Source organism: Pteropus vampyrus, unplaced genomic scaffold, assembly GCF_000151845.1.
Source record: "Pteropus vampyrus isolate Shadow unplaced genomic scaffold, Pvam_2.0 Scaffold261, whole genome shotgun sequence".
NCBI classification, from domain to species: Eukaryota; Metazoa; Chordata; class Mammalia; order Chiroptera; family Pteropodidae; genus Pteropus; species Pteropus vampyrus.
In genome coordinates this window covers 1,534,413-1,550,165 of record NW_011889042.1, presented here as the reverse complement: position 1 = coordinate 1,550,165, position 15,753 = coordinate 1,534,413, and the positions used below count along the sequence as shown (strand labels likewise).

Here is a 15,753-nt window from a genome sequence, read left to right as displayed (position 1 = left end):
GATGATGTTCTTGTGTTTTTAACAAGAAGTCAGCTCATCTATTTTTCACACCCAAATTCTAATCCCAGATTGCCTTTCTCACTTATCCCTTGCTGTATACTTAAATAACAACTAATTAACTTCACCACAAAGTCAGAATGTGACATAAGGCCAAGCAAGCTTGTTTCAATATTTGCAGTGGTTCTCAAAGTAGATAACAGGGTTAAATATATCATCACTGAAAGGACAGAAACAGGTGTAACTATAACCTGGCAATATTTGCCTGAGGAAAAGTTATAGGCTTTCTAACATTCTGCTGCCAATTTGGGTGGCTCTATGATCATGAAAGTGACAACCTGTAGCCAGTTGGTCACTATCCTTATTAATCTATATGTTTGTTTCACCTTTGTCTTATCAACACTGCAAATTTGTTTTCTACCTGTACCTCCTAACTTCTTCCCTCTGTCTCTTCCTTGTGTGCAAACTGATAGATGGTAATAGAAAAAAATGGGCAGAGGCTTTGTACTCTAAACTTAGATATAACCAGCCCTTCGGACTTATTATAGATCTTGATTCCCCCTTAGAGGTTTCAAGAGGACGAAGTGCCTCACTCTATTTCTACCACACTGCACAAATACTGAGGCAACCAGACCACACTATCCAAAGCTTTTGGTTGCCTCTGAGTACAAGCTTTAATCTCTTAAGTAATTGTGATTCAAGCAATAGATGCCAAATTCTTCTGGAGAAGACTAGTTATAAGGGGAATTCTTTTCTAAGATTTGAGTTGGTCTTGTTTGTTACACTATTCAAATTATCAGTAAAGTCATCTATTTGTAATCCATATGAATTATTTTAATAGTTATTTCAAGATAGTCCATGGCACTGTACAAAAAGCAAGATCATGAACATTAAAGTTGATGGCAGGATTGTGTGTATAAGATCCATAAACAAAATTTAAATCATCTATTCTCAGTGATTGCTAATCATACTACAGAGAATAATACAATATTAAAATTTATCATCTTCAGTAAATTAATCTCCACTTAGAAAATCTGATTGTTACAGATAAAATATAGCATTTAGACTTTTGTTAAAAATACAAATTTTATGAGAATTTTAATAATTTTTAGAAAGGGAATTATAAAAGTCAGTTAAATTCTACTTTTAGATAATGTGTATCTTAAAATAGTATGAAAAATATTCTTTATTTTGAAAACAATGTCAAGAAAGAATACCTGAGTTCCTCTAAGAGCTACTAGTTCTAGTTATCTGTTTTGGTAACATTAACAAGAAAACACAATTTAACACTGAACTCACTTGTCAAAAAATTAGGATAGACTAAATGTTCATATGCATTAGGTTGAACATTACTTATATATTTTTTAAAACAGGGTTCTTCAATATTTTGATAAATTGGACTATAACTTTTAAGTCTTATGATAATCTAAAACCATTTGGAAACATTTAACTTCTGACCCTGAAAATCCATTCTAATATCTTTATCAATACTCACTGTAACCAAATGAAATCAGTGTTTTGTGGCCTTAATAGTTTATACAACTTAATATATTTGAAGGTGTGATGAAGTGGCTCCATCTTTCCATTTGTTTATATGGTCTGAAATCACAGTTCTGCACAGTGGACATGTTTTCTCTCTGTTAAACCATAAGGTAATGCATTCTTCACAAAATATATGCTGTAAAGGAATTAAGAACTACATTTTATACTTGATAACATTTTTGTTTTAAATTCACACTGTAGACAATCATGCCCTTCAGAGCTGAAAAGGCTTTTGGAGAACACTGATTCCTTCATTTTACAAATGAGAAAACAGTATGATATTCACGAACATAAAGAACAGTATTAGTGGTAGAGCCACTAGTTCTTTTGACTGTACCATCCATTTAATCACTTTTAATCAAATACAGGCTATCCTTATCTAGGTGATAACTTTAAGATCAAGTATAATGACTTAATGGCTTAATAAAGTCTTTGAGTAACTGCCATAAAGTACAGGAAAGGGTCTTACACAATCCAGTAACAAATGCAGGTCTTCTAAAAGACTAGTATCCAATTATTAAAAATAGCCTATTTTCCAATCACAGTGGTAACCAATTTGCATAAAAACCTCTGCATAAAACCATTAGAACATAAGGGGCAAGGTTTAGCTAATCTACCAAACCCCCAATCACAAATAAGAAATTACTAGTATGTGCTCTGAAAGCTACTTTCTGCTAAACATGAGTCTCCCCGCCCCCCATAACTAATGTGACTTTTGCAAGTCACAGAGAAGTGCTGTATTTAGGTTGCTTAAAAACGTAATTACCTGACAGATGAGAAGAATTGGCTTTTGAAATTCAGCTTGACATACTGAACAAATATCATCTGCTTCTGAACACTGTCTCTTGCTGGCAGCCACTCCATAACTCTGTGAAAATAAATTCTTTTCATCTACAAATTTCTTTCTTGTTCCTCCAATATGTAGCTGGTGCTGTATATCTCAAATCTCCCTGAAACTAGGCATTTGAAAACTCTCCCAAAGGATACGAACACTTGAGAGTTCAACTACATATGTAGAACCACGTCTTGATGAACTGCATCAAAATGAACTCATTAAATAATACATAATATGATCTTGAAAGATACTTAGATTTCGCTGGACTCCCAAATAATGTTAGTGCTTCAAATTCATGGATTCAACTGGCTTAAGAGACTAAGCACTCTGAAATAAAACTATTATAAAATCTATATTAATGTTTCAGGTGACCCCATATTGCCAAATTGAGCCCACTTATTATCTATGGCAGTGGTTCAAAAAATCAGTCCAGAGCTTGGCTAACTGAATATAACATGTGGAGAGACTGTTTTAGAAACATTTCTATGCTCCACACTAGGAATTGATTCAATAGGTCCAAACATATTGGGATATGACAAGGAATCTAATTTTTGAAAGCTCTCCAGGTGGGTTCAATATGAAGGTTTGGAGACCACCAAACATTGTCTTGCCATTAAATCAAAATCACTTTATCATCAATCACCACAAAATTCAGAGCATTCAGTACTAGGAAAAAATCAAATTTTATAAAGGAACTGTAATTGCAAAACGTCACTTGTGTAGTTATACTGTCAAAATTAACTGGCTGAACAATAATGCAATTTTTAAAATTTCTTCTAAGGTCCTAAGATCAAATGTTTTTGATCTCTTCAAGATCTTAATAACTTCCACATCAAATTCAGCAGAATTTAGTCATTAACTAGATGTGACAAAATGTTACAAATAAGCTTTCTGTAGAAATGAGAAAAAAAGTGGCTGAAGAACATAGAAATGAGAGAAAAGTCTGACTTGACTTCACAACCTGAAGCTATGATCTAAACTTCTTGTACTAAATGTCAAGGGTTAACAAAATCTAAAATTCAAAAGATAAAAATATTAAAATTAAGATTTTTTTCAGGTTACTGATGACCTTGGTGCCAATTTCCCTTCAGTAAAATGTCATTTAGCAGAGTACACTGCAGATACTTATGCGACAAGCTTTTACAATAGCACTCTTCTCTGGCATTTTGCAGACTCCCTTCAAGAGGTTTATTTTGATGGTCATTGCCATTTCCCTGCAAAGTTAAGGAATATACATACATGTCCAGGACATGTGTATATTTTTGAGACTCAGGAATAAATCACTGTTGATGACTGAGATATTTTCTCTATGACTCATAGAGAAAGAATATCAAACTATTTCAGCACAAGCATTACTAATTATAGTAAAGTAGCTGATACATAATGACCAGATCTGACCAAAGATGAATTCTGAATTATACTGTATCTTATATAAAGAAAGAAGTCTGAATAGTAAGTAGCAAAACTTGTTATACATTACTATCTTAGGGAAAGGGTGCCTTAGCCAGTTAGTGTGGTCCACTATGTAGATATATCATTTTTTTCCACCCCATCACACATTATTAGGTTGGCATTTTTTTAAGGCAGAACCCAAGTCCTGACCAAGTAATTTACTCAATGGACTGCAAAACTGAGGACCAAACTCTGAAATCTGGTGACTACATCTAAGTACTGAGAACCTTGGAGGCTACTGAATAGCAAATGAGCCTATGACACCCTTTCTCTGCAATTTGTAACATCAGTAGAATCACATAATAATCACGTTTATAATTTGACATTGGAGTCTCAATACATTGTTAAATTCCATGCCATGAACTTATTTGTGCATACAGAATTGAGTATTGGAAGGGAAATTTTTCCAGTAAGAAAATTTCAAGGGACATAATTGTGGTAATGAGCTTTTTCATGCACACACTAAGTTACAGTTGGAAGACATTTTATTGAAGCTGAATAAGGAGTTCACAGAAATACACAAAGCTAATATTTGTGGATTAAAAAAGGAAGAGGAACAGAAGTTCATGATAAGATTTTTAACAGACTGTTCATAAACTCTTAAGAATGTCAAATGATTTGAAGGGGTAAGAAGCACATTCAAATATATAAGCATCAACTATCAGGTAGTGGTTAATGTGCAGGTCAAGACACTGATAACAGCTAGAACTCCTAAGTCGTTCTCACAGCTTCAAGTGCCACAGTACTAGAAAAGTTTTTTTTAAATCATGTAATTATTAAATCCACACTTGTAAAGTTGCTGAATTAAATTTTTATAATGAAGAAAGAAAGGTTAAACGTTTTTTCTTAACTTACTAATAAGTACTTACTGGTCGTGTAAAAAATATTCGCAAAACCCGTCTGAAAGTTCTTAGATGTCCAAAAAAGTCCAAAAGCTAAAAGGAAATAAGTGATAATTCATCAATTCAAAGAGCCATCTGCTTAACCCAAAGATCAAAGCTAAAGTCCTCAAATATCGAATACTGATATTAATTCTCATGGCATATCACAATCATTTCAATCTAAATATAAATTCCAATTATGGAATATTTTATTCAATTTATGGATTTCAACCAACTCCAAACCAAAAAAAAAAAAAAAGTACATCTGAATACCTAGAGTAATAATTTGGTCAAGACAAATATAAATTAACTATGTCAAAACAATTTTTCCTGGTTCACATGTTTTTAAAATTAGATTTTAAAATTTCATAAAGTGATTAAGTTGAGGGGAACAGGATAAGACACTCCACTAGTTTGAGAATTGTTTGATGGAGGCTACTGTTGCAGATGGATATGTTCTATTCTACTCCTCCCTTTCTGGTTAAGATAATCTATGCTATGTGGAAGTCCACTCCCCCAATAAAATCTGAGAACCACTGGATTAAGATATATTTCCATTTCTCCATTTCTCAGTAGATATAGAACTTGCTATAACTTCAAACTAGTGACATGAAGATAAAACAAAGCAGAGAAAAGCAATGGTATGTACAATCTGTAATTATTATATGAATCATTAATTCAATGATAAGATTTATGTTACCTACTTTTAGTATGAGGTAGAGTAAAGCCAGCAATATTCCAAGACTCCATCTAGTTACATTACCAAACTCCCCATAGCTTATAAGGTAACGAAACCAAACTGGTATGGGAATAAAAATTCGGTAATACTGACATAATTCTTCTAAAAGCATATACCAGTAACCCTAAAAATGAAGGAAAAAGAAAACAGCTACCAACTGCTTTTATATATAGCACAAAACACTTCATATTATACTGAGAACAGCATGATTATACAGCAATCACGAGATAACTTACTATAATCTTCATGACAACAGTGGTTAAAGACTGACAATCTCAACCTGGTTCTCACATATTATAGTCACTGAATGTTTGTTTTCAAAGAATTTTTAAAGAATGACATAATGAAAATGTTTTATGTATATAAGTATGTTTTTTATAAAAATTGAAAGGTTTTATTGAATATGGGAAAAACACTGTATGATAACATACAATCAGTTATCAATGATCAGTTGATAATGCCCTGAAGAAGTTCGAATCTAAATAATATTTTTCTATATATGGTGTGGGGACTGATTTTTAGATAATTTGAAGCAAGTATAATTCTGATTTTAATGAAATAGATTTTCAGGTTCAAGTCTTTGAGCAAATGGTTGCCAGTCTGAGATAATAAAATCAGATTATTTAGCAAGCTGAAAAATTATAAACAAAAGAGTCATTTAAGTAAAGACTAAATAGCATTAATGTGGCTTGCTAAAACGTTCAATAAAACATTAATTTCTTACCTTGGATTTAAACGGCATGATGAAAGAAGGCACCAATAAAATAAGGCATTTTAAGCCCATGAAGAGGAATTTCAGAATGAAGTCTGTAATTCCAACAATCCAAAGTACCTCCCAGAAGCTCGAATGGTCCAAAGTAGGATTTAAAAAAATTAAGCTACCAAGAGAAAAACATCAAAACTTACCAGAGCAACATACTAAAGTATTCAAAAGGGTTTTTAATTTGCTACTGAATATTTTACTTTAATTTGGTGTGTAAAATATGTGAATTTGTCAAGGTATTAGAGTTCATGTAAACAGAAGATCATTTCACTTATTTTAAAGACTTTTAAAATGTTTGAATTTCAGATCTTTCCTCCATAGAATTAAAAAAACTATGACTAGCTTGTCATAGTTTATACCTTTCTAACCTGCAATCTAAAAAATTCACTGCTATTAGATATCTGCCATTTTCTCAACCAACTCCAATCAGGATTCCATCCCCTCCTTTCCACTGAATTGCTTTTGTCAAGATCGCCAACTCCCTCCATCTTGCTAAATTCAAAGGTCACTTCCCTTTTTCCATCTTCCCTCCCTGAATTTTCTTCTTCCTAGACTTCTGACACTACACTCCTTAGTTGTTCTCATATATGACTGATGGTTTCCTTTGCTGTTCCTCCTCTAATTGTGGGCATGTCCAGTCCTGGAACCTCTTCTCTGTCTACACTTTTCCCAGTTAGTCAAGTCCTGAGGTTTTAATTAACAATCATATACTGATAACACCAAAATTTATATCCCTAACCTCTACTCTGAGATCATAGGATATATCTATAATCACTTTAACAGTTCTACATGGCCTCTCAAACTTAACATGTTCAAAACAAAATTATTGATTTTCCCTTCAAAACCAGTTCCTTCTCCAGTCTTTCTGAGCCCAGTAAATGGTACCACCATCCAGCCAGTTGCTCAGACTAAAAATCCATGCATCATCCTTGATTTTCCCCCTTCTACCTATCCACCCAATCCAGTCTGAGTGGTATTAGCTCCACCTACAAACTATATCCTAGATTGTCCATATCTCCCCAACTCTGCTGAAATCAGGACATCTAGTTACCTAATTAAAGCCAAATATTCAGAATACTTCCATTTGACATGGAAACTTACAAACTACTGTCCTTTATCAAGTCTTCTAGAAACAAAGATCAAGTGTTCTCATCACATAATGTACACATATATCAAAATATGTTGCATATACATTTTACATACATTTTTACATTTTATATACATTATATACATTTTTTGTCAAAAATAAATAAAAATCAACAAAGACCACTGAGGACTACCTAATGGTACTTAATAACTACTGATTATATAAGTAAAAAGTATCAAAAACTAAATATTTATTGAGCACCTCCTATGAGCCAAGGCACTAGGAATACAAATCTGAATAAGTCACTTAGAGCTTTCAATATTAGAAGGAGATGGACAGGTAAAAATTGAAGTCTAACAATAAGTATGTGCAAGTAAGATATATGCAAAGGGCTATGGAATACATGATTACATAAAAAATGTGATTGTGTACTTGGACCTCTAATTACCTGTAATAAAGTGACTGAGAATGAAAGGTGTAATATAAAAGAACAGAAGATCCTGCTAAGAATACCAGTAACCAAGCACACTGAATCTTTGAGCACCTTTCCTGAAAAAAAAAAAAAAAAAAAAAAAAATTTATAATTTGTTACTTTTAATTATGCCAGAATTTTAAATATCATTAAATCATTTTACTTTAATGACTAGTTTAACTCAGAATGTTTTAATACATTAATCTTATTAAAAATATGGAATATCTGTTAAATTGTACATCACCATACTTTTATATAAATCTTTAGTGAACAAAACAACTCATATTTAAACAAAACTTTTAAAATGCAAGTTTATTCATTGTAGAAAAACATTACCTATATTTCAAAGAAGCCAAGTCTTTTACAAGCTTATGCAAAGGACACACCTGAATGCAAACTTTACCTCTGCAGCTCCCTATTTTTGCCTTCCTGACCGAATTTTTTTAAATGCATTTAAGTTATCAGGGTTTATAAGTATAATTTTAAAATTCTCATTCAATAAGAATTTAATAAGATAATTTGTTTTTAAAGTTAAATTTTAATCACTAAAATGTTACTAGTTTTAAACCCTGAATTAAATTTTTATGGTTTGATAGGTTCTAACTACAAATTTCCAGGCCAGAATGTAAGATCTTTTACACAGATGAAATTTTATAAACTAATCCTACTTTTCCCAATGATTTATATGACCAGGACTCTCTTACAATTTGTTGTGGAAAAACTTCTTGGGCTTAATTTTCTTTAAATAAGAGAGACCCAAATAATTCAATACCCATATATTCAATGTACATTTTGTTTAACTATTTTAAATCTTGTAATGCAACAGTTAAAGTTTTTAATGATGATATTACTAAGTATGGTTAAACTAACTCAAAACATAAAGGCACTTGACAAATCAGATCAAATAGTGTATTCTAAACCTTTTAATCCTTTCGTCTAATTTTATTTTCTTTTATCAGAAACCCAACATACAAAGAAAATAAAGTGAAACAATTCATCAGCATTAGTACAGATTATTTATTCCAGGTCATTTAGATAACAAAACTTAATATGTCATGTTACAATATACGTATTTAAATTTGTTACTCTTAATTCCTATTTCTGTAAAAAATGAGTATGTAATCTGCGAAAACATTTAAGAATTTTTTAGTTGCTTGTTATACTTACTCTTAGAAAAACCTGATTTACAATGCTTTTGTTTGCATACATAAAAGTTGTAAGCAGCCCAATTCCAAGAGAAATTCCTGTTAGAAAATAAGTTCTAGTTAATTGAAAGAAAAAGTCAACACAATGACATGAATTTAAGACTTGTATACAATTTTAAAAGCCAGCAGAAAATAAGTAACTGAAATACATGAGTTAAAGCAGATTACCAATAAATAAAATTTACTTAATTTAGCAATGAAATAATTCAACATTTTATTATACCCTACCTGTTATATGCTGCATAACAAGTTTGACACTCAGAATCAAAATATATGGAAGGCTTTTTTGCAGCCACTTGAAGAGATATCGGAATTCTGAGAAGGAACTACTACTATGATCTCCAGACTCCATGGCAGTATCATCAGGCTGCCTTGCTTCGGTATGGGAGTGACTCCGTAAGCGATTATGTACACATCCATGGGTACAACTATGGACACCTGACCTTAAATTTCTGGAGCTTGGCTTTTCAGCACATTCTTTAGGTATGGAGTTGATTTGGATATGCACATCTCCAGAATGAAGATAAGAACCTTCTCCTGTCAACCTTGCGTGAACACATTGGGAGGCTGAGGCATCTTCACTGCCTGCAGCTCCTGGAGGACTGTGCAATTGGCTACAGTTGGGTTGCATGACCCTTGAATACTTTTTTGTGATCCAGATTTCTTTGCTTCCAGGCTCTGTATTCTAAAAATCAAAGAGCAGAAAACATTCTAAGTGAACAGTTAAATACAGGCAATATAGCAACATGAATGGACCTAGAGGTTATTATGCTGAGTGAAATAGGTCAGACACAAATCCCATATGATTTCACTTATATGTGGAATCTAAGAAACAAAAAGAACAAACTAATCAAAAACAGACTCACAAATACAGAGGACAATTTGGAGATGGCCAGAGGGGAGTGGTGTTGGAGGGCTGGGAGAATAGGGTGAAGGGTTAAAGTACAAATTAGTAGTTGACAGATGGTCATAGGGATGGAGAACATGGCATAAAGAATACAGTTAGCATTAATATAATGGCTAGGTGCAGAGCTAAAGGAGAGAAAGAGCAATTAGGGGGATCGTTTTATAAACTATAGAAATGTCTAACCAATGTACTGTATACTTGAAACTAATAATAAAGTTAAATTTTAAAAAAGTAATCTTAAAAAATTACAGGCAACATATTGCTCACTAGCAATCCTTTATTCACTAAAGGAGAGGCTGATAATCACAGTAGATGAATTATTTTCAAGTTATCTGTCACTTGTTACTGGACTCCTCCCTCCCCTAGTGCCAAAGCTCTGCTGCCTTAAACTATCTTTTACTGAACATCTGCTACAAAAGAAGTTGAGCTACTGAGAGAAGGAATCAGCAAAACTGTCAAAGTACGAGTGCCCAGCAGATGTGAATAATATGAGTACTAGTACTCATTCACATTTGAATACTTCAGTACATTTACCCTGCCCAACTGGAGCAGTTTCATCTCTAATGTAGATTCTATATTTCATAAGAATCACATTTTTTAATGCTTGGAAAGGCTAGGAAGAAAAATCTTAATGCCTTGTTAAAAGTATCACCATAGAGAACTAATAAACATTTCACTTAGGTGACCTGCAAATTTTGTTTTATGCTGAAACAGCTTACCCAAAGCTAATAAAAAAGCTTCCAATAATTAATACCAAAGGTATTACCTTTCCCTTAAAAAGATTACACAAATACCTTTAAAATAGGGAGACATGGGGAGTCACCATGTAATTGCTAGGTGACTTTTTAGTCTGAAAAAGGATAGATAGTTTGCCCAGTAAAAATGCCACCATTGGGGGTGTGTGTGGGGGTGGGAGGCGGGTTGTCAGGAAAGAGAACACTGGCAGGGAAGAATACCTAAATGACCAGTAAGGGCAGCCTCCAGGATGCCAGAGTCGGAATTCCAACTTACAAAACGCAGAACCATATCCCTGTCTGCCTTTTCTGTAGGAGGAAGCTAGGGTTAAATTAACGTCAGGGCGTGTTGTGTCATTCTATTTCATTCTTAGGTCTGAATTTTTTTTTTTTCTTTCAGTTACTGTACGCGATTTGGTTTTCAGTGCCCTTCACTCAAAGCTTTCACCAATGCTCCGACGCCACAGCTATTTATTTCCTCAAACCTCTGACGTTGGGCGGGATAGTGTTTTTTTTCTATTTAAAAAAAAAAAAAAACCCAACAACATAGAAACCTTCCACTTTCCTCTATGCACGAGCAAGAAAGAGGAGAAAAAAGGAAGAAAAGTAAACGCAAATAACTCTTCCGGAATCCCCAGGACAGAATTTTCCACCCACTTTCGAGCTTCGAGCGCTTTAGTTACTCTCCCCAGAGCCCATTCTCAGAGGCCTCCGCCCGCTTCCCCCACGCCTGACCTTTCATGACGAAGAGCGGACGGAGGCGTCGGCAGCCACTGCGGGGAGAGCCGGGGACGCGGCCCCACGGCCCTCAGTCAGGGGTACCACCTTCAAGACACGATACCGGCAACTGCGGCCCAGCGCGGAGGCGGTGGCGGCGCGCCCGCGCTCCCCGGACGTCACGCACGCGCGCGCGTCCGCCCCTGCGCGACGCGCCGAGGGCCGGGCTGCGACGAGGGTGCCGGGCTGGCGCGAGGTCGCTTGGGGGGTGTTGGCTGTGGAGCGGAGTGGGCTGCGCCCGAGACGGCCTGCAGGCGTCTGCATTACACAAAACCGCCAACACGTCTGTGCGTATATACGTGTAACTCGTCATACGTCTCAGAAATCGGGACGTTTCGAGGTTAAAAATGTGGCTTCGAGAACCCTGCCCTCGGAGGAGGGGCCTGAAGTCGGGCGCTGCCCTAGTCCCACCCCTGGCTCGTCCCGCGACGTCCCAGGCCCGGGGCCCGGGCTCCTCCTCTCTGGTGTCTGCCCAGTTCCCAGGTCCCGCTTCGCGCTTGCCTCCCGGGACCGGAGTTGGAGTAGCCACGTTGGCAAGGGGATTCTGCGTGTTCCTCGAAGAGCGGGGCCGGGCGGGGCAAGAGCGTTAGAGTTTCTGCGTTCGGATTTCGTGAACTTAACTCCTGACCTAATTGAGGCTGGGCCAGCAAGTTTTAACTGAACTGGGTTTTCGTTACAATCCCGAAGTTGCACTGTTCGAATTAGGCCCTGCCAAAACCTGAGGAGAGCAAAGAAATGTGAAGGGAGAGTTTGGGTGGGGGTGGAAGTAGAAGTGAGATTTCAAAAACCTTATCTTGTGCCGGTATAGAGAACGCTGTACTATTTTCACTCTAATTATGTTAACCTACGTCTCTTCTTTAAAAGTTTAAGCAAAAGAAATATAAAACTCTGTCTCTTGTCCCCCCCCCCCCCCCCCAGCCAGAATATACTTTAGGTGATAATGTATTCCATGAATCTTCCCCATCTCCCACAACCACCAATAGCCTTTCCGTTCTGAACCCCAAGCTTTTATACCTTTATAGAAATTCACAAAAAGTAAATAACTCTTGATAGTCTTACTGCAGTTGTTGAAATTAAATATTCCATGCCATGTGGACTGAGTTAACTTGGGAGAATTCAGTCTTTTCTCAAAGAAAGGGGGTGAATTTGCATATATGTACACACATGTTATGAGTTGAATATCTAGTGAAAAGAGTGATACTTTGTCTTTTTATTGGTCACTTCCTAATTTAAAACCATTCACAACTTTGCCCAAGTTCATTTGTTGGCGTGTGATTCTTGAGGCTCCTGAACCATGAAATTGTTTGCACCCTTATTTTCTCCTATATCAGAGTAAAACTGCATCTACTGTTTAACCTCTGTTATCCACTTTGAGACTACTTAAATCAGATTAGTTCAATTACGAAATCATTTCCTTTGGTTAGAAAGGCACACACGCTCTTACCCTGCCCCAACTGGTGTTAGATCTGTTTCTCACTATGAATTAAGATATTGATATTGGGGGTGGTGTGGGGTGGTGTGTGTGTGTGTGTGTGTGTGTGTGTGTGTGTGTGTGTAAGTCTCCATGAACTTAACTAATGTAAGTCTTGCCAACAAATTAAATTTGTGGGTTAGTAAAGCAGTGTTAGTCCGTTTAGGCTTCAATACTATAGACTAGGTGTCTTATAAAGAACAAATTTATTTCTCACAGTTCAGGAGCCTGGGAAGTTAAAGATCAAGGCACCAGCAGATTTGGTATCTAGTGAGTACCTGCTTCCTGGTTCATAAACAAATATGGTCTTGCTGTGTTCTCACATGGTGGAAGGGTAGAGGGAGCTCTTTGTTATATCTTTTATAAAGGCACTAATCTCATTCATGAAGCCTCTGCCTTCATGACCTAATCACCTACCCCCACTTCCTAATACCATCACATTGCGGGTTAGGATTTTGACATATGAATTTCGCGATGGGGTGGGGTGGGAGTGTACAGACACAAACATTTGGTTTATAACAAAGGCTGAGGTCGAAGCTCTGGACTGTAGTGAATTTTTCAAGGAGACATATTTGTATATATTCTACCATTCCAACTACAGCATGGATATTTTTATTTTAAACTTTAAAGTGTGTGAGAATTTAGGAAACAGAAAAAGACTCAATCTCACATAATCCAGCTCAAGCCATAATAGGGCATCAGTATGTTTTAGTACAGTGATAATTTTAGTGTATTCGGTACATTTGAAAATTTGTACACATTTTGTAAGATGTACATTTATACACCTTAATGTGATGTTTAAATTCTCATTTTAACATATTCATAACACATTGAAAGTATACTTGTGCATATTGAAAGTTTATTAATATCTTTAGAACTTCATTCCATTCACATGACTGAAAGTAACATTTGAAGGAGTAGAGTGCTGAGTAGATGACAAAATTTGATAGTGACAGAGTTACCTGATAAATTTTCTTTCCACTGGCATCTAGAATGTTGGAAATGGACATTTTAATTGATTAATTTAAAAAGCATTTGCTGAGTACTTACTAAACATCAAGAATTGTACTAGATGTTAGAGAGAGACATTAAAAAAGACATAATCCCCTTCCCACAGTGAAATAGTAGTTAGGTCTCCAAACAAATAATTATAGTATATTGGAATAAACACTATAATTGAAGGTTGTGTGAGATGCAATGGAAGTAAGAAATAGAAACATTTGACTTTGTCATGTGAGAAATGCTTCATTAAATTTGTGGTATTTGAGATGAATCTCGAAGAATAAGTTGAAATTTGCGAAGACACAGGCAGTAATGGGACATTCCAGATAGAAATGACATTATGTGTAAATTTGTGGTATTGAAATATAATTGAAGGACTTATTTTTTTCTGAGAGTAGGGTGCATTATGACAGAATAGTGAGATAAAGAAGGGGCTAGAATATAAAAGGTTTTTATGGGTCTCATTTAGGATTTTTCTGTAGTTTATTCTAATAACCAAAGGAAAGCTATTGAATTTTAAGCAGCAGAGTTATGGGACCAGATTTGTGTTTTCTAGAAAATGCACATGCTAATAGCATACAGCAGTGCAAGTTTAGTTAGGAGACTAATACAAGTAGTTGAGGTAGGAGATGAGAAGGTCTTGAAAACCTCAGTGAGGTGAGATTCAAGAGGAAAAATGAGGTTGGAGAGATGATAAAGTGATAGAATCAATAGAATTAAGTGTGGTAGATTGTTTCAGATATGCACCCGCCCACCTTCTTGAGCCAGTTTTTTACACCTACTTGTATCCATACACTTGGTAATCCCCTTCCACACTGACTAACTCATGTGACTGGCCATCGGGATAAAAGCAATTGTAATTTAACAGAGGCTTGAAAAATGTTTGCACACCAGAACTTGCCCTCTTATTGCTGGTAACCCATCTGCTCCATATAATCAAATCAGGGCTGGCCTCCTAGAAGACAAGGAGCTACTTAGAGAGAGGCCCCAGGTGTCCCAACCTTCCAGTTGAGGCCCCAGACATGTGTGAGGCCATCCTAGATCATCTATTTCCAACTGAGATGGTTCAGACTAGAAGAATCAGCCAGTTAACCCACAGATTCATCAGAAATAGTATTTTGTTTAAAGCCTCCGGATTTGGAGCAGTTTGTTTCATAACAAAAGTTAATTGATAACCCTAAGTGACCAAGTAGATGTGGAGTTGATAAGAAGAAGTCTAAGATGAATCTCCATTTTGTAGCTTGGGTGGGTAGATAAATCAATTTTGGAAAGCTATAAATATTACAACAAGTGGTATTACTGAAGACAATAGGGAATATATTTTTTAAAACCAGGTTTTTAGGGATAATGATAAACTTTGGAACTACTGATTCTTAGGAATTCTTAGCCCATATAGATGAAGATATCCAGTTAGCAGTTTAATATAAAGATTTGGAGATAGAAAATTTGGAGTAAAAGCCGTGGCTTTGGTTGACATTGCCCATTTCTCATTTATGAATTTTTGGAGCTTTTTTTAGATTTGGTATTTTATACTTAGATAATGTTGTCTCTGACTAGAGAGAGTCTCTTCCTTTCCAATCTGTATGCTTTTTCTTTCTTTATTGTATTAGATAGAAGTGCTAGTAACATATTGAATAAGAATGATGAGAGTAGACATCCTTGCTTGTAGGGACAAAACATTCTTTCACTATTAAATGTTAGTTATAGCTTTTCTTTTGTAGATGTCATTTTTCATGTTAGGTAAGTTCCTAGTTATACTAAGAGGTTTTTTTTTCCTGCCTTTATTGAGAAATCATATGTTTTTTCTTTAGTTTGTTAATATGGTGAATTATGTCAGTTAATTTTTAAATGTTGAATAAACATTTCCAAGATAAACCCCACTGGGTTTT

The 15,753-nt window shown here is 35.4% G+C and overlaps 2 protein-coding genes across 6 annotated transcripts; one reads left to right on the top strand and one right to left on the bottom strand.

Annotated features, from left to right (window-relative positions):
* Window positions 1-809: 809 nt before the first annotated feature.
* RNFT1 (ring finger protein, transmembrane 1) lies at window positions 810-11,491 on the bottom strand. 5 transcript variants are annotated; one of them, XM_011375037.2, is made up of 10 exons: window positions 11,350-11,484; window positions 10,837-11,130; window positions 9,202-9,658; window positions 8,936-9,012; window positions 7,745-7,845; window positions 6,171-6,324; window positions 5,412-5,570; window positions 4,696-4,761; window positions 2,306-2,407; window positions 810-1,675 (listed from the first exon to the last, which is right to left on the bottom strand). In XM_011375037.2, exons 3-10 carry the CDS (start codon window positions 9,602-9,604, stop codon window positions 1,541-1,543), a joined length of 1,197 nt encoding a protein of 398 aa, XP_011373339.1. In that variant the 5' UTR covers window positions 9,605-9,658; window positions 10,837-11,130; window positions 11,350-11,484; the 3' UTR covers window positions 810-1,540. The 5 variants fall into 5 exon arrangements, with proteins under 5 accessions (XP_011373339.1, XP_023376136.1, XP_011373341.1 ...); XM_011375039.2 differs by having other exon boundaries at window positions 931-1,675; window positions 10,837-10,923; window positions 11,350-11,491; XM_023520368.1 differs by lacking the exon at window positions 5,412-5,570.
* On the top strand, window positions 9,589-12,449 carry LOC111729391. Its single transcript, XM_023520371.1, has 2 exons — window positions 9,589-9,658; window positions 11,350-12,449. The coding sequence occupies exons 1-2, from the start codon at window positions 9,603-9,605 to the stop codon at window positions 12,050-12,052; spliced, it is 759 nt and encodes a 252-aa protein (XP_023376139.1). The 5' UTR covers window positions 9,589-9,602; the 3' UTR covers window positions 12,053-12,449.
* Window positions 12,450-15,753: the final 3,304 nt, after the last annotated feature.

Excerpts from the sequence above, each read along its gene's own strand:
- LOC111729391 (XM_023520371.1), top strand. The coding sequence starts at position 9,603 with ATGACCCTTGAATACTTTTTTGTGATCCAGATTTCTTTGCTTCCAGGC. Across the intron at positions 9,659-11,349 it reads TTGCTTCCAGGCTCTGTATT|CTTTCATGACGAAGAGCGGA; the intron begins CTAAAAATCAAA and ends CCCACGCCTGAC.
- RNFT1 (XM_011375039.2), bottom strand. The coding sequence starts at position 9,604 with ATGCAACCCAACTGTAGCCAATTGCACAGTCCTCCAGGAGCTGCAGGC. Across the intron at positions 6,325-7,744 it reads TCTCAGTCACTTTATTACAG|CTTAATTTTTTTAAATCCTA; the intron begins GTAATTAGAGGT and ends TTCTCTTGGTAG. Across the intron at positions 2,408-4,695 it reads GAATATTTTTTACACGACCA|AGTTATGGAGTGGCTGCCAG; the intron begins GTAAGTACTTAT and ends TTATTTTCACAG.